The sequence below is a fragment of the Zychaea mexicana genome, assembly GCF_025766255.1.
Source record: "Zychaea mexicana strain RSA 1403 chromosome Unknown BDB00scaffold_57, whole genome shotgun sequence".
NCBI lineage: Eukaryota > Fungi > Mucoromycota > Mucoromycetes > Mucorales > Lichtheimiaceae > Zychaea > Zychaea mexicana.
In genome coordinates this window covers 26,730-44,295 of record NW_026516720.1, presented here as the reverse complement: position 1 = coordinate 44,295, position 17,566 = coordinate 26,730, and the positions used below count along the sequence as shown (strand labels likewise).

Genomic DNA, 17,566 nt, shown 5'->3' with positions numbered 1-17,566 from the left:
GGACAGTTCCAGATTAATAGAGATATTAAATTTCATTGTCCTTTTTGCCTCTACATCCTAATATTGCTCGATCAAACATGTCCTCCGACGATAGCAAGCGAAACAAAGAATGGGCCCGCTTTGAGGAAGAAAACCGTAAATGGCACGACGAGCAACAGAAACGACAGAAAAGTAAAGACAAAGAATTTGACCAATGGCGAGATCGATGCGAGGAAAAGCGAGAGGAACGGGCCAACGAGTTTGATCAATGGAGACAAGAACAAGAAGATCGGCGTGCGGTGCGACAAAAAGAGTTCCACGAGTGGGTTGAAAGTCGACATCGCAAAGGGGAGGAAGAATTTGAAAAGTGGCGACAAGAACAAGAACGCATCCGTGCCAAACGTCAAGAAGAGTTCAAGGATTGGGTTGATACACGCCATGCCAAAGGTGAAAGAGAATTTGATCAGTGGCGACAAGTGAATGAGCAACGACGTGCTGAGCGCCAAGAAGAATTCGACAACTGGCTTGCGCAACGAGAGCACTAGCAACCTAGTACGTTGTTTATTGCATAGCCATTAATCATTTTTATTGGCTTTGTTAGTACATAAGCCATACCATGACTCAATGTTAACATTATGCTAAGTACAATACTGGTGGCAGAAATGAACATCATTGTGTAACTTGTATGGATCATACAGTCATTATAACATTTTCCTTCTCTCACTTTCTCTCTGTAAAGCCTTACATTATTAAACCATTTAATCATCAGAAATCTATACCGCGCATACAATTATCTATAAAGAAAGTTGATGGATAGTATGATTCTATCTGCGATAAACAAGGATTATAGTACTAAAGAAGGTCATCTTAAGGGGTAAGCTAAAATGACTGGGGTGGTCTACAAAAACATGCTACATGTTGCGGCTGGAGTGACGAGCAGTGCTAAAATGGTATACGGTTGCCATGGCAACCATCCTAGTCCTATCATAGATCCGCACTTTGCTAGAGCTTATGGGGTGTCGCAGCAAAATTTCCTGGTATGCTGTTACATTGGCCCCTCCTTCTTTTGATGAGGATAAATATATAAAAGGCCTCTTTCTTTTATCAGCCTAGCTCTCTCTCTCTCTCTCTCTCTCTTTCTCATGAAATATCCCTATACCGCAGACCGCAACGCAGAATGACCACGAACCGTTTACAGCTCATTGCATTGGACAAAGAAGCTCAACGTCAACTGGCTCGCTACGATTACGACAACGCGCTTCAAACTGCTCAACAAATGATGAATCTCGATGCCACCTACGATCGAGCATATTACAATGCCGCCATTGCTCATTTGCAAAAGGGAGATTACGAAGCAGCAAAGCGTAACGTGGAACCTTATCGAAATATACCGGACTTTGTCGGTATCTTTACTCATGCAACGAAACAACTACAGATACAAAAGCGGCAAAAGGAGGAAAAAGAACGACGACAAGACTTTTCGAGCACTGGGTTTCGACAGGATTTCACGAACGTTTTATCTTACGAGCTTATATGTCAAGTGTTTGAAGAAGCTCTGCAAGACGGTTTCACGGAATTTGTTCGATATACGCGTGTCAGTCGCAGATGGCGCGCGATCCTCATGAGTGATGACATTTGGAAGCGTCAAAAACGTCTGTTTGCAAAGAAATTTGGATGGAAGGCAGAACAGGAATCCATGCTTGAAGCAGGGCTTTTTCATCACGAGCTGGCACTTTCTGTTTCGTCTACCATGACAGCGAATAATGGCTTAAAGGAAATAATGGAAACAGGAACATGTGAATTGGCGCGTACAGGTACAATATGCAGTTGGGTGCTTGTGCATACTTGTGTCTACGTCTTTTATACTGATTAATGTGCATGCATACTTTTATTGAATAGTTCTTTCTGGGCCAATGGATTGGATACTCAAAGTGATCGACTCTAATGCAACCACCCTACGGGATGTGGCCATCTGCAATAAGCCGTGCGGCGACGATACCATTGATCTTTTACGGTCATTATCGAAATGCAAGAAATTGAGCCGTTTATGTCTGAAGAATGTCAACATCACGCAGCTCAATCCTAAATTATCCAATGTCACGCACACGCAAAAAAGCAGACATCTCAGCTCTTTGCTCAGTCCGCTTAAAAACCTCGACTTCCTCAAGAATTTACGGTTGACCCGTCTCGAACTTCGTCCAATCCCTGTGCAAAGCTCACTCATGAAGAATTGGATCAACGTGCAGTCATTAGTGGAGATTTTACGCTGTTGCCCTTACCTTCAAGAACTGTTGATCGACCCGAGGAGCTACGAAGAAGGAAGTACATTGCGTATCCTCCAGGCATGTCCACCGAGCCTTGTATTGCTCTCGATTGAACACGATGACTACAATAGCTCTCGAGAATTACCAGTACTACAACTACCAACAACAACAACAACAACAAAACAATCACTATGGATAGTAGCAGCACCAGTATCGCCACCTCCTTCTCCGCCTGTCACCTTCAGCTACGGCAAAACAAGTAATGTAAAAGGTTCATTGCGACATCTCACAATCCAGATTGACACGAGCCACACACTAGCGTACGATGTTAATGCTGCGCTCGATCAGTTTGGACAAAATCTCGAGACACTTCATCTAAGCACCTGTGTACGGCAGATGTCAATTGAAACACTTACCGAACTGATAGAAGAGATTGTCTGGCATTGTCCTCCATCAATTCGTACGTTGATATGGGACTTGCCGATAAATCAACAATGCTGGCAAGTGCTGGCTAGTCCTATCATGTTACCACATCTTGAGCACTTTGTTTTCCAAGGTTGGAAGCATCCTCTATGTCGTGACGTGAGCCAAGAGGAGCTAGCCGAATTCTTCCATAAGGCTACAAAGCAAGAAAGAACAACATTGTTACGTCGAGTGGAGCTCCACCAATGTGGTTCGGCGATCGATACAGAATCTATAAATGCCATCACTGCACTTTCAGCGCTGCAATCTTTGCGAATTACAGGGTCATTGGACGATGAACAGGTTTCTTTATTGAAACGCGTTCAAAACGAGCATCGACATCTGGAAATTGTCTATGACAAAACAAAGCAGTAGCAGGAATCGTAATTATTCAGATATATATATATATATATATATATATATATATAGCGGTATCATACAAATGGTCTTCATGTAAATAAAAGCTTGAAGTATATATTATGTGGAAGTTTTCTCATCAATAAGGGACTGCTATCATATTCTCCATTCGTAAATTGTATTCTCTGCTACATGCTACTTGAACAGCACCATGAGTATGTGCCATAATTTAGTTTGCCCTGGTTATGGTTAATATTTATGACGTCCCAAAGGATAGCACGGTCTTCACCCTCTCGTCACAGCATCAAGAAATCCCAGTAGCAATAAAAAATCAGTAGCTGAGTTATTATGCATAGCCTGCAGTATATATTATAGTGAAACCTCCTATGTACCAGTACTTTTCTGCAACGCGTTGTGGTTCATTTGTAATTAAGGCGAGATTGACAGCTCTGGCATTTTAGACTTGCAATGACTTTGGTCAAGAGACGCGGCATCCAAAGGAATACACGAGGATAGTACAGCGGTCTCGGACTCGAACATTTTGATAACAGCAAAGAATGGATCAGGCGGCAGCACCCAGAACGCTCCCCCATTGTATTCTTTAGAGCACCTTTGAGCTACAATCCGTGCTTGCAGCTGTCTGAAGTATTTGTCTAGTACATCATTTCTTAAATTCTCCATTATTTCAAGATCGCTATACGCTATTAGTGTAATGATGCAATATAAACATCGAGCAAGCGTTACTTTATTAATCAGCATTAGTGGATTCATCGATCACCGTCCGCACAAAATGTTCTTGTCTCTTACCATTCTGCAAAGCATTTCGATCGCTATTTTCAACTTCATTTTTGCTGCCTCCGTCATCGCCACTGTCTCCAGTCTCCAAATTCATCCACAATTTCAGCCATATCTTCAGTACAAGCGCAGATGCAAAAGCCATTTCTGTCAAAGAAAAATAACTTTATGGATGTGATCGCTCGTTCATCGTACTGACATTGGTACGCTGAAGCAGCTTGAGCTTCATAACTATCTTTATCAGACACCGACTGGAGATGAAGCGCTTTCTGTTATACTGTCTGCCCCCATTGTCAGAGACAATTGCTGCTGGTTGAAGTATCGGTATATTCTTCTCCTTGTCTGCTGAAAGACAGTCTAGAGACTGACGAGAATCCACGTTTTCTTCCCTTTTTTTTAGGTCTGCCCGCTTTGTGATTTGGAGGAATTTTTTGACCTCAAGGCTGTGCCAATTTAAAATGAGCTTATGCGATGAGTTAAAGGATAAAGAATAAGGACAAGACCACGACCGTGTCAAAACAGTAGAGAAAGAGGCGAGAAAGGACGTTACAAACGCCGAAGAGTTTCATGCAGCTTTTTCTATTGGTTGTGCTACCCAGACATACTAAAATAAGCTTTGATTGGCATAGTTACTGAAGAATTTCATAATTGGGCAACACAGCCCTACTCAGATATTTATCCTGCGCTTTGACAAGTTATCAAATGCATATGCTTGTGCTTTTCGGTTCCAAGAATTGGGCATGGCTTATGCAACCGTAGAGCGCGTTAGATTATATGTTACACTGCACGCCTGGGCTCCGTATACATATTGAGGATAAGGTAACAGACTCTAGATGCATGGCGTAGGGATACACGCGAATCGACAATTACAAGAGAAAAACTGGTGTGTATGTAACCACATAGAAAATAAGTGCTGTGTAATGGAGGAGGCTTATAAAGATGGCATGCAACAAAAAGTTTGTGTCAATATTGCCAAACCGTTTTCTGTGATAGATGTGTACACAAATATGAGGGCTTCGCAAATACGAAATGCGATTCTACACAGCCCGCCAGTTGTGGCTTTCGTCAGTATCTTCCACCAAAAGTGACACCGCAATAATCTTCATCGTACATAATACCAGGAGTATGTACTATTAACTATAGACAGATTTTGAGTATATACATGCAGGAAGAATCGAGCAAGCTATCCTTGGATCATATTAGAGGAAAGTATAATTTACAGATTCAGTTCGATCACGGCATGACGGATCAAGATGGGATTTTTAAAGGTACCAGAGCTATTATAGAATATTATGAGTCATTTAGGATCTGTCTCCGGTCCTCAAAAAAGAAGTGGCATAATTGAGATTGTTAGGATGGGGTGAGAGGAAGCAGTCAGTGGCAACACGATGGAGACGGAATGGAATATCAAAGCAGACTTGACAGCCCATTATATCTCCTGTGTCATCTTGTGGGAGAACGAGCCATTCACTATCACGACTATCATCAGAACAAGCAAAGGCCTATGTACAGAAGTGACGATGTTGATCGAGCGTCAGAAATATCTAAAGCTTGTACACGTAATCTATTTTCTAACAACTAACCTTACCTAACCCATCGCCCTGATCATTTATTTTGATTTTTAAGGAACATTTTGGTAATATTGTTCTTCAATTGGATGGCGTTACTGGAATCCACTCGCTAACTGACGTCCCCTGCCGCAAAATACAACTGAAGATCATATCCTTAAAGTGTGCTACTTACCCGTAGCGTACCATTACATCTTTGGGACGGGAACCTATGTTAAAGTCTGCTACATAGCTAAAGAATACAGTATTTACTGTTGGCCGTGTACTCCTTAGGGAATCTTTTTTATGACATTATCTTTACTTACACATGTTGTAAGATTATAGTTGAGCCGAAAAAGAAAACGCAGAATTTACACGTACCAACGCCAAACGTCTTTATTAATCTCATGGAAAGATACCTGTTGTGTACCAACACTTGCAGATGTCAGTGCAACATTATAAGCTGAGCTCCTTCGAACCGCCAAGTTCTTCTTTCAACTTTGGATGGGGAATTTATTTAGCGTCGGCAACTACACAATTAAAAGGTTAATATGATGTCTAGCATGGTGATGCCACTGCTTATCAATGATGAACTTGATCACAAAATTACCATGAAACAAAGATATACATGATACATGCAAGCACAGCTTACTCTGTTATTGTTTGCGTATATGCAAGACGAAAAAGGAAAATGGCTAGTCTTTATAGCTGTAACAAACGCCCTATTATCTGCGCCATTTTTCCAGCAAAGTCTGCAAATGCATACGCGTACATGACTTCTTTTCAGGTCAATTGAAGAAAATAACATTTCACAGCAGCGATGAATACATCGTCACCTCCGCTTCCCTTTTTCGATGCTGGCCTTTTTAAGCAGTTTATTCAGCAATGTAATACATCCATTCAAATTCAAGACTACCAGCAAGCTGTCCATGATACCACAGTTGCCATCGACCAAATCTTCCAGTCACAATTACTTGCTCTTCTCGCCATTCGCGCAAAAGCGCAATTTTTGCAATGTCAACACCAAGCAGCTAGCGACGATGCCCTGAAAATAACTCGAATCGCACCAGAGCTAGCAACCGGATATCTTCAGCAAGCCCGCATTTTCTCCGCGTTCGGTTACCAAAAACGAGCTATTGAGGCATACGATCAGGGATTACAGAACGTCGGGCCCGACCAATCAGACGGACACCAGAAGCTTGAAGCTGAGAAGGCCGAAGCAATTGCAATCCAAAGGAAAGGCGTCGACTTTATCAGAAGGCTTCCATCTGATTGCGCGTACGATATTATTTCGCTGCTACCCTTGGACACAAAAATGACATGTTTACTAGTCTCCGACACATGGCGCCAAATTACGCTGGAATGCAATACGCACACATGGAAACACTTCACGGCCCACAGCAACGACAGTCAGCTCGCCACTGCATCATCCCATTTCGGCTATCAGACCGAGCATCTGATTATCGATATCAGCGATACCCAAGCTTTTGCTGCCTACTTGAATTGTTTAAGGGATGGTCATTTTGAAAGACTTCATTATCTTAAAGTAACCTGTAAGATCGTTACACTAGTCTTCATTTCGCTTTTATTTGGCAGAAAAACTAACCTGTCATTTGTGACTATCATCATATAGCTAACGCAGCTGATGCTATACGACAAAATATCTCTTTCCTACCGAGAGCATTTTACGGAGCAAGAAACACGCTAACATGCCTCGATCTTGACATGGGTAGCAATAAAAATCCAGTAACAGTGGTGGAAATCCTTTCAGCATGCAGCAGTGTAGTTAGTTTAACGTATACGACGTTATCTTACACGACTTTCAAGCTTGCGAAGTACATATCAAGTCTGAATAGCGATCATCTCCTTAGAAATTTGGTTATAAAGTCACCTAAACTGGATGGCGATGATATTCAGTACATACTGCGCCGTTGCCAGCGAATACAACGCCTTGTGCTACACGGGTGTGTACCGTCGATTCTCGATACAGTCGTCAAACAAGCGCCAAACTTGCAGATTTTTGGCTACAATCCCGGAAAACCAACACGAAACTTGCGCGACATCGTCAGATTCACCAACGACAAGCAGCCAGGTTTACGAGTGCTGCAAATGGATAATAGAGATATAAATATGAGAGCACCAATCTCAAGCATTATACCAATCTTATACAAGCATCGTGCCACTTTGACAGATCTTAGTCTCAATGTTGCTCCAAATCCAACAGTCAACATTTACGGCGAAGCCGAGGAGCTCCGTACGACTTATCCAGACTTGAGCTTCCCAAATCTGACGACGGTCACGACGTGGTTGCTCTCTTATGCCCAGGACTCAATACTCGAAATACTTCGTTATGTACCAAAGCTTACAGTGCTGTCCGCAGTAAACATACATGACCTTGAAGGATTTACTCGAAATATTGACAATTTCCCTTCGCTTGTCCAGCTTCGCTTGAGCCATATTCGTACAGAAACAACACGTTCCGATCTTCTTCTTGTCCTATTCCAGCAATTAGCAGAACGCTCCGCGACTGGACAGAAACCATCACTGGAACATATCAGATTGTTCCAGATTGCCGACTTGGACGACGATGTGTTTTACATGTTAGCAGAAATAAGAACTCTTTGCAGCTTTGAGCTACGATGCAAGGGTATGACCACCTACGGTATCCGGCATTTTATCAGTAAATTGGGCAACCAGCTCAGGCATGCAAGGCTGGTTGACACGGACACGGTTACTGACGACGTCTTGGCCGAGCTCTGTGGCTCAAAAAATTTGGAGTGGGTTTCCCTCGAAAAGCTAAACAAGGTGTCCGCAGAGGGAGTTAATCATCTTCTTGCAAATATGAAAAGTGCAAAGTTCACCACGGTGAAGGTGAAAAATTGTCCAAAGATCAGTGATGTTGATCGTGACTATACAAAGCAAAGTTATTAGCACAAAGAAAAATTAAACATTTACAAACCTGCTTGACCTTTTCTTTTGACTTGTCCGGCCAATATTTTAATTGATTTCTGTTTGGGACGTTATTAGATGAAATGACAGGAAGGGCGGTCGAAGTATATGCAAACAAAGAGCATGATACAACTCTGCTTTGCTAGCCAATCTAGTCAGATCTAGCACTTTTTTCTTGCACACAGTTACACTGGGTAATTTACACATTTTCAACATATCGATCACAGCACTGATCACTTGTAGGTGTTGAAATGCAGCATGCATACAAAAAGCAGCGTCAATACTGCGTGCCCAAGTTACGTACTTTGGATGATTCATACAAATTATATACAGCTCAGTATGTAGCATTTGGGACGTTACGGAAGAGGATTTAATGACTGGAAGAAGGCCCACCGAATTTCTTCATGGTATAAAGTAACATCATAGTCTGGGTATTATTGAACATACAAAACATCTTTCTCCGTTTCAGATGTTGCTTCTTTCTCTACATAGCTTTCTCTCTCTCTCTCACTCTCTCTCTATCTCTCGCCATTGTTTAAAACGCTGACCTCCAACAGTATACCATTACAAAACATGCTAATATGTCATAAATCAACAAATGACTGACTGTAATGACTTACTGATGTCACAAAGAGCAAAGTCAAGACTTTCACACCGTCGCCGCGGTAACTATGACTACAGCATAAACACGACAGGTTCCTTTTACATTGATGTACTTCTTTTAATAGCAAAAAATATACTCAGCTACCCACATACTGAAGTTTATATTTTAAAGATGGTGGATGATTTGGGGTTTTTTGGGATAACAATAACAACAGCAACAGTATTTGACTGTATAGAGGATTTATGCGATTCGGTGCACTCGGGTCCATTCCAGATGGCGAACTGTACTGATGACTGATGTTTGACCGAAGCATCACAAAGCAGTGTTCACTACAAAATACAACACAGGCGCGAATGTTCGAAACAGCGCTGGGGGCAACCGGAATTGAATTTTCCGGTCGAGAGTACGCTTCGAATTGATATGTGGGATAGTGCATAAAGACGAACAGCAGCGAGAAGAAGAAATGTATCACTACTTCACTGCTATTATCAACAACAACAACAACAACAATAACTCTCTGGAAAGAGAAGGAGAAAGACCTTTGAACAATCTTGACATTCTTGCAGACGCTCTGTCACTACTCATTGATCTCAGCACGCGCTCCTACTTAATGCATATCAACGCTCAGTAATTGGAAGAAATTCTCCGTTGCTGCCCTCATTTGAAGGGGTTGTTGATTAATTTCAGGTTTCTATGATAATAGGATTTAGGTCGAACGCTTGTTAAAATACGTATTTTCAGCAGCTTCGATTTCGTTATTGGAAAACCATCACGGACTCGACCTGCCATCATCATCGGAGGCTACTTCGTTTAGTATTACTACTACTACTACGTGACAGCAGCAACAACCGGGGGATTGCAATACTTTTCGGTGGACATAATGCGAAACTCTCTTACCATGGACCCGCATATGATAACGTATTGATACAATTGAAGAAGCTGTATTAATAAAACAGCTGTTATCCTGCAAGGTGAATACTGCAGTAAAAATAGAGTATATTTAGCTCAGTATATCATATGCACATCTTTATTAAGTATGTTTATTTAGCTGCGTACTTTGTAAATGTACCAAGAAGATATAAAAAAAAACATGTGCGTGATATCATACGGATCTATTTTTAAGTGAGATGATGGATGATGATGTGCTGCAGCATGTGTGTATGCTATGTATGTGCAAATATAGATGCAAGCATTGTGGGTAAACAACGTATGTATATGCAACAAATATGGATGATAAGAGAAGTTTTTCACTATTTACAGCAAGTTTATACAACTATAAGCTCGTCATTGACGGTAGCAACAACAAAAACCTCTTTTTTGAAAAGAAGCAGGGGGTGGCAATCAGAAGATAGACAGACCAGAAAAAAAGTGGATGATTAGAGGATACATGGTGTAAAAAAAAAGATAGATAAGTAAGAAGAATGAGAGATGGTGAATATACAAAGTGGTCAAGTCGGGTAAAACGATGAATGGTAGGCTATGCTTTTTCTTTCAATAAAAATCAAAAGAAGGATCGTAATTGTTGTGAAACTCCTCATTAAATAGAGCATACAGCTGACTTCTCATTAAGTCATATTGATAATCATCATCCTCATCCTCATCCTCCTCCCTTTCCTCTGCTTCTTCTTCGGCCGAATCGTAAACCACCACACGTACTGTTGATGGCTGCTTTTCGTCGATCGTGTGCTTGAGTTCTGCCAAAGTCTCTGGTCGATCCAGCACAAACTGTCGATCATAGCATTTCAACACCATCTTGGTGACAGTATCGCTACCATCAGCGAGATATTTTTCCCGTTCCTGCTTTTGTTGTATAGCATCCACCAACGCCAACATGCCTACTCGGGTGACGGGAAAGTCATTGATGTCGAGGTACTCGACTTGATGATCGCGTACAAACGGCGTCAAGTTGGCCGCACCGGTTGCAAATTTGTCTCGCAAGGTCAAACGTTTCAAATTCTTGGCACTGCGTAGCATGGTATAGAAATTCGGCGTCATAAACATGATCTGTTCGCTCCCTTCGACCGTCAGCTCGGTGAGCCCAGGGCATAACTGGGAAATGATGGGGAAGATGGTGGAAAAGTAGCAGTGGCATAGACAGAGCGTCGTCAGGCTAGGGATGGGTCGTAGTAGTCGAGCCAAGGGAGCAGGCATGTTGTGGTGCCAGTGTCCTTGATGAACGGTCAACTCAGTAAGCTCGGGACAGTACATGGATGCACTGTGAGAAAAGACGAAAGGCTTAATAGCAGAATCGAACTCTACTTTGCACCAAGTCGATCCAATTTCGCGCATCATCAGTTCTAGTACGAGAGGATCGACAGTAGTCATGCCACCCATGAAAGCTATCATAGAACAATGGAGGTTTTTTTTTGTATTTTAGCGCATTAATCTTCCCCTTTTTTCCTCCTTCTGATCCCCCCACACATCCAATCAATGCACCGCATATACTCTCCTTCTCTCCCTTACTTTTCCTCATCCTTGTTGTTAATTAGTAACTAATAAAGCACCTTTACTGCTAATCAAAATACTTACCGACTTCAGTCAAAGCCGGGCGTCGTTGAACGAGTTTTTCAATGACACTGTTTGTCAAAGGAATTCTGAGTTTTCGAACGTCCGCCCACTGCATAAACAGGTCTAAACTAGCCGCAACGCTGCCTTCGGAATGATGCACCGATGTCCGAACATGATCGTTATACGTAGTGTAAGGATGATAATGATTCGTCAAGTTCCTAGTCCTTTTATCAAGCAAGACCGAGTAATAGTCGAGATCACGCCACAAGTCGGGTATCCTGCTGAACGTCTCTCGCCACTGCCGGGACACGGCCAGACACTTTACACGCGACGAGAACGGCAAGGCCATCAAGATTCCGTATATCACTTCGGGTGGCATCTTGACCACATGGTTGAGCTGGGCCCTTTCTTGCCTTTCGTACAATTCGCGTATCTCTGTGATTTTCGGGTCATTGTGGAAGATTTTAAAGGGAGCTTTCTTGAGTCGCGTAAGCGCTTCTGGATATGCGTTCTTGCTGAGGAGGATTTCGTTTTCGAGGAGGTAGAGTTCGCCTTTGAATGGATTGGCTCGTATGGCGGCTTCAATGTCGTCCAATGCAGTGTCGCGTCGCTTGTCGTATAATTGCATGGCGACTTGAGCACGGTAGTGAAGCGCGGCTTCATTGTTGGGCTCGAGATTCAAAGCCGAGGTGAAGCATTCGTAAGCTTCTCCTGGTGAATGTTCGTAGAGGTGTGACAGACCAATTTCAATACTGTCTTGGACATTCCAACTCATTTGGGAGGAAATTTTTTTATTGCTTGTTCCGACGTTATGTGTGCTTTGTATGCGTGTGTTCAAGTGTGTTCGTGTACGTGTTTATAAATATGGTTAAAGGTATCAGTCAAGTATATCCCAGGTGGACAACAGTTCGGGTAACACAAAGAGAGAAAGAAGAATTGTGCACACAGAGAGAAGAGAGATCAGTCCGCTCCATTGCTCGGGAGCACGAGTTTAGTGGTTCGATAAGGCAAGAGCCATGGCAGTGTGCAGGCTCTCTCTCTCTCTCTTTTTTTTTCTACTACAACGTACGTCGCCTTATATTCTTTTGTTTCTTTCGTTCTTCTTCTCCCGTGCGCACAAACACACTAACACAGCACATATTATTACAGGCTAATCTTCATACTTCTTTTGCAATGTACTCGACGCGATCAATATAGATTGCATTCCATTCTACCAAAGCGCATAGTAGTCCCAGCAAATTACATATCCAAACGATCGGGTCCCGGATCCCTCTTCCCCCGAACCGAACGTTGTTTACCCAGTCAACGAGAATATATACACATTACACACACACACCCACACACATCACAAACATCCAACAACCCCCCGCTTCCCCCAATTCCTTCTCAAGAATCCCCTTATTTTTATTCTACTTCACAGAAACAAAAAGAGAGCCTATTATCACGCTTCTTTTCCTTCTTTCTCTTTTCTTTCTCACTGGCGACGATCTCTTTTACTACCTCCAACCTACCTTAATAATCTATCTTTCAATGACTTGGCAAGAGCTACGCGGACAGCTCGTCGTCGGCAGCGTGGCGATACTTACAACATTTGTCGCATACACTTCACAAATCTTTGTGCTCTGGAACTTTTTAGGTGGCGCAACCCTGTCAACTTTATTCATCCTCATCCCGTTCAACGTATGTGTCGTTATGATTTACATCAACTACTCCCTGGTGTGTCTGACTGATCCAGGGACCGTGCCTGGCAACTGGGTAAGCTTGTCGTCATTATAAAATTATCAACATACACATACTCATGACTACACAGATGCCCGATCCAAAAGATATCTGCATCGAAGTCAAACGATCGACACACGCTCCACGCTACTGCAAAACATGCAACAACTACAAACCACCACGAACGCATCACTGCAGCAGTTGCAATCGTTGTGTGCTAAAAATGGATCACCATTGTCCGTGGATCAACAACTGTGTTGGCTTTGCCAACTATGGCCACTTTATCCGCTTTATTGTCTATGTCCTTGTCAGCTCCATCTATCTGTTCACCTTGTTAAGCTGCAGATTGGCTCAAATAATCAGCGACATGAACTCTGTAAGTTTTGCATAGTAGTTTTCCTCAGTTGTCAATTTTTTTCTCTCTCTCGCAATTGTGGGATATTCAAACAAATAATTAATAAGCATGTGGGTAGCACAATGTACTTCCATCCAATGTAGAAGCGGCATTTCTATCGATCAATCTCATCTTGGCAGCCGCTGCCATTGTCACTGTCGGCATTCTGAGCGGCTATCATGTCTACTGCTTGACGACCAACACGACGACGATTGAAGGATGGGAAAAGGGCACCGCATTGACGTTTAAAAGCCTGGACAAGATCACCAGCGTTCGATACCCTTACAACCTCGGTCTGTTTCGCAATATCTGTGCCGTGCTCGGATCTCAGCCGATTTTTTGGTTCTGGCCACAACGTATGCGTGGCGACGGCTTGCAGTTTCCTGTACGGAAACAAGACGGCTCCTGGCAAGAAATCATTGACGACGAAGAAGAAGAAGAGGAAGAGGAATTAGAGGAAGAAATGCAAGAGGTTCAAGACGGTGACGAACATAGTGTGATTGACGACCATCACCATCACCATGGCAACAAAAAGAAGAACAGTCAGCGTCGTCGTATCCATAGCAACAACAGTAGTTATCATGGCTATGCAAATATCGATGATGTTGACGACGATGATGATGATGAACACTATGACGACGACGAAGAAAAAGCGATTGGACGAGGACGACGGCATCATCGTCATCATAAAAGTATTCAAGAGGAAATCTCCACGTTGGTTATTAGTGCACCTCCTCGGGTCCATACACGCGCAAGTACCAGCAGTTTCAATCCTACTACGCCAGCCTCGGTAATGACATTTGCGTCGTCTTCCACGCTTGTCGACCACACTGCAAAGTTTCCGACATGTTCCAAAGAGACATTTGAAATGTCTCATCGGTGATAATGGAGAGGTGTTGTTCATTCCGGGCTTACCCTCCCCCCCTATAATAATTCCTTCTCTCCTCCACATTTTCCTTATCATGATCATCCTCCTCCTCCGTCTCAAACGTCATGCTCCAAGAAAAAAAAAGCCCATAAACATCTCCTCGAACATAAGCCATCCACTCGTATATCCGCCCGCCACCCTGCCCCGTTCCTACCAACCAACTCAAATTGTCCGAGATTTTTTGTTGTTGGTCGTTGTAATGTTCTATACCCAACATACACAACACACCGCCACCACCAACAACAACAACAAAACACAACGATAACACAGTCTTTGTTGTGTTTTGTTACAGATAGCTCGGAGGTATATTGTTGTTATTGTTATTATCCACCACCACCACCACCACCACCAATACTACTACTACTACTATTATTCTTATTATTATTTATACGTTTTTGCTTTTCGTTTCTTTTTTTTTCTTTCCGTATAACTCCTTCACTCTTTCTCTCTTTCTGTGTAATAATAACAAACTGTTCTATAAAGAAAATCATTTTTTTTCGTAATATATTATTACTACGTACTCTATGAGCACGAATAACATTAACGCGCCGGCATCATCCACAGCAGCAACAACAACAACAACTTCAACTCCAGTGAATGATAACAATACTACCCTTCGTACTAGTGCTACTACCACATCAACTACGACACCACCGACTTCAGCAGTTCGTGGCAGCGCCGTGGCACCTCTGAAACCAGTGTATCGATTGTTATGCAAACATTGTCGGACCATCGTATGCGCCCGCGGGATGCGAGCAATTCTGTTGGCTGACACCAAGATTGAACTATACAGTACTGATATACCTGCGACATCGTAAGTGATGGATCCTCATCATCTTTAAATAAAAAGAACTTTTTCTCTAAACGCTTGGGGTAAAATTGTGGTATATATATTTGTAGGATCCAGTTAATGGACAAGGACTATCTTACACGAACGTGTCACTGTCGTATCCGTGATGTCGCGTGTCGAGATTGGTAAATTTCTTTTATTATGCGAAACAGGAGCATGAATTAAAAATAACACGCGTTGCTAAATGAGTTCATGATTTTACCCTGCAGTGGCAACATTATTGGTTATCACGTCGTTGCTCCTTGTCATCGATGTCTTCAAGCAGGAAACAATGGTCATTTCTGGATGTTTCATTCAGATGCATGCCAGCCGCAAGAGCGCAAAGATATATCAGGTAGATCGCCTTTTTCTAAATTTAGTTTTAATAGGCAATATAAGAAAAGGGAATGAGAGAGAGAGAAACTAACCATGCGGAATCGTTTTTTTAAAAAAAAAAAAGGAAAACGGACTGTATTGTGGAATAATCTTCCTCGTGCAGAACAAGATTTCGATTTTTTGATGGGCACGACGATTCCTTATGATCAAATGTGCCGATAAAGCCGCACTATTCATACTACTACTTATTACTACTATAGACTTGCCATAATAATTTAGCCGGAAGAACAATAATATAAATTTTCACCTCACTCTTGCACATGACAGAGTTTATTCAATAGTGTAGATCTCTGCGCGTGCATGTTTTATATGGTAAATGATATGAGATGAAATGAAGGAAGGAAGGACAGATGGGTGGGGTGGAAAGGGTCTTTTAATTAATGATAATAAAAATACTACTAAAAGTGTATCTAAAACAAAAAAAAAATAGATGAATTCATGCCAAGATGTGATGGCGATGTTCACGTTCACTTGTACATATCTTGACGGACTGTATCCAAGCAGACTCAATACATTGATCCACGGTCCAACGTGTGTCCGGGTTTGGATCAAACATGCCATACAGACACTCTTTTTCCTGATCATTGCATTTCGAGAGCGGGACCCACGTCCGAAAGGGCCGTCTAGCCATATACTCGACATAGTTTGGATCTTTGTTACACGCTTGTATGAACGGAATATGACGATAAATGAAACAATGCCATGTGACAGCAGCCGACCATACATCCAAAGCACGACCATTGTATTCAGTAACAACACCTTGTTGTTGACTGTTGATGAATAATTCGGGTGGCCAGTATGGCTCGGACCCGCATTGACCCCGAGACTCGCGTGCCTTGTCGTCAAAGCAGGTCTGGACAACATCGGCCACGCCAAAGTCGGTGATTTTCAGCACGCCTTCGTTTGTCATGACCAGGTTTTCGGGCTTGATGTCACGGTGGGCAACACCGCATTGATGCATGTGTTGTAAGCCCAGCAAGAGCTGTTTGAACAGACAGTCGATTTCGGTGTCGTTTAGATCGAAATCTTGCAGTACTGAGAATACGTCGCCTCCCGAGCACTAGCATAGAGGTCGTCCATATGCATGAATTGAAAAAAGGAATATACGGTCGTTATTAATAAAGAACTCTATATAAGGAAGGGAGAAAGAAAGAAGAGTAGTTGTATTTTACGTATTCCATCACACTGCACCACCGGTTTTTGTGATCCTGCACGAGGTCGAATGTCTCTACAATATGGGCATGGCGGAGCACCTTGCTTATGCAAAACTCGCTTGTCATGCGCTTGTGATACTCTCGCTCGGTTTCGTCTCGGTCTCGTTTACGGAACGTCTTTACCGCAATGGTCGTCCCTGGTTGATGCTGCAGATCCAAAAGCTTGATGACTGCCGTGGCGCCACTGCCGATGACTTTTCCTTTGCGATAAGGACCATACTTGTCATTCAACTTGAGTGGTTTCGCTAGTGTATTATTATTATTATGATGATGACTACTAGTAGTAGTACTGCCGTTCGGTGGTGTATCGGATGATGAGGGTCCTGGTTGTTGTTGTCGTTCATCAAGGGTTGCATTGGATTTGCGTCGTCGTATACTAAGATGACGGATCTGTTGATATTGTGACAAGACTCGTTTCATTTCGCTAAACATGGTCGTAGGCGAATCTGACTTTGGTGCGGATAGGCTGGAGGAAGGTGATGGTGGGTATTCCAATTTTTGGTGGTAGTAGGCAGCATTCGGATGCAGTCTACTTTCTGCTGTCGTTGCTGTTGCTGACACTGGCGTTGCTTGCTCGTCCTTGTTGTTGTTGTTGTTGTTGTTGTTTTGGTTTTGTTGACC

At 42.7% G+C, this 17,566-nt stretch overlaps 9 protein-coding genes across 9 annotated transcripts; 5 read left to right on the top strand and 4 right to left on the bottom strand.

Moving 5' to 3' along the window:
- Window positions 1-42: 42 nt before the first annotated feature.
- BDB00DRAFT_832353 (uncharacterized protein) lies at window positions 43-733 on the top strand. Its single transcript, XM_053124202.1, has one exon. It carries the CDS (start codon window positions 78-80, stop codon window positions 522-524), a length of 447 nt encoding a protein of 148 aa, XP_052977744.1. The 5' UTR covers window positions 43-77; the 3' UTR covers window positions 525-733.
- A 423-nt stretch (window positions 734-1,156) lies between these two features.
- On the top strand, window positions 1,157-3,080 carry BDB00DRAFT_874215 (uncharacterized protein; the record flags this gene model as incomplete). Its single annotated transcript, XM_053127201.1, has 2 exons — window positions 1,157-1,793; window positions 1,879-3,080. 2 exons carry the CDS (start codon window positions 1,157-1,159, stop codon window positions 3,078-3,080), a joined length of 1,839 nt encoding a protein of 612 aa, XP_052977743.1.
- Window positions 3,081-3,491: 411 nt separating this feature from the next.
- BDB00DRAFT_874214 (uncharacterized protein) lies at window positions 3,492-4,002 on the bottom strand (the record flags this gene model as incomplete). The annotated part of the gene is made up of 2 exons (XM_053127200.1): window positions 3,492-3,763; window positions 3,870-4,002. The coding sequence occupies 2 exons, from the start codon at window positions 4,000-4,002 to the stop codon at window positions 3,492-3,494; spliced, it is 405 nt and encodes a 134-aa protein (XP_052977742.1).
- Window positions 4,003-6,051: 2,049 nt separating this feature from the next.
- On the top strand, window positions 6,052-8,372 carry BDB00DRAFT_940264 (uncharacterized protein). Its single transcript, XM_053129344.1, has 2 exons — window positions 6,052-6,957; window positions 7,038-8,372. Exons 1-2 carry the CDS (start codon window positions 6,225-6,227, stop codon window positions 8,333-8,335), a joined length of 2,031 nt encoding a protein of 676 aa, XP_052977741.1. The 5' UTR covers window positions 6,052-6,224; the 3' UTR covers window positions 8,336-8,372.
- Window positions 8,373-10,392: 2,020 nt separating this feature from the next.
- On the bottom strand, window positions 10,393-11,523 carry BDB00DRAFT_483469 (uncharacterized protein). The gene is made up of 2 exons (XM_053117556.1): window positions 11,421-11,523; window positions 10,393-11,296 (listed from the first exon to the last, which is right to left on the bottom strand). The coding sequence occupies exons 1-2, from the start codon at window positions 11,428-11,430 to the stop codon at window positions 10,449-10,451; spliced, it is 858 nt and encodes a 285-aa protein (XP_052977740.1). The 5' UTR covers window positions 11,431-11,523; the 3' UTR covers window positions 10,393-10,448.
- Window positions 11,260-12,424, bottom strand: BDB00DRAFT_483465 (uncharacterized protein). Its single transcript, XM_053117555.1, has one exon. The coding sequence runs from the start codon at window positions 12,238-12,240 to the stop codon at window positions 11,470-11,472; it is 771 nt and encodes a 256-aa protein (XP_052977739.1). The 5' UTR covers window positions 12,241-12,424; the 3' UTR covers window positions 11,260-11,469.
- A 405-nt stretch (window positions 12,425-12,829) lies between these two features.
- BDB00DRAFT_483294 (DHHC palmitoyltransferase-domain-containing protein) lies at window positions 12,830-14,656 on the top strand. Its single transcript, XM_053117553.1, has 3 exons — window positions 12,830-13,220; window positions 13,276-13,560; window positions 13,658-14,656. Exons 1-3 carry the CDS (start codon window positions 12,996-12,998, stop codon window positions 14,459-14,461), a joined length of 1,314 nt encoding a protein of 437 aa, XP_052977738.1. The 5' UTR covers window positions 12,830-12,995; the 3' UTR covers window positions 14,462-14,656.
- Window positions 14,657-15,030: 374 nt separating this feature from the next.
- BDB00DRAFT_874210 (FAM72 protein-domain-containing protein) lies at window positions 15,031-15,893 on the top strand (the record flags this gene model as incomplete). The annotated part of the gene is made up of 4 exons (XM_053127199.1): window positions 15,031-15,320; window positions 15,407-15,481; window positions 15,566-15,690; window positions 15,796-15,893. 4 exons carry the CDS (start codon window positions 15,031-15,033, stop codon window positions 15,891-15,893), a joined length of 588 nt encoding a protein of 195 aa, XP_052977737.1.
- A 313-nt stretch (window positions 15,894-16,206) lies between these two features.
- BDB00DRAFT_733270 (kinase-like domain-containing protein) lies at window positions 16,207-17,137 on the bottom strand (the record flags this gene model as incomplete). The annotated part of the gene is made up of 2 exons (XM_053118349.1): window positions 16,207-16,791; window positions 16,904-17,137. Coding segments are annotated over 2 exons (819 nt in total), but the record flags the coding sequence as incomplete, so codon positions are not given.
- Between the last annotated feature and the right edge of the window lie 429 nt (window positions 17,138-17,566).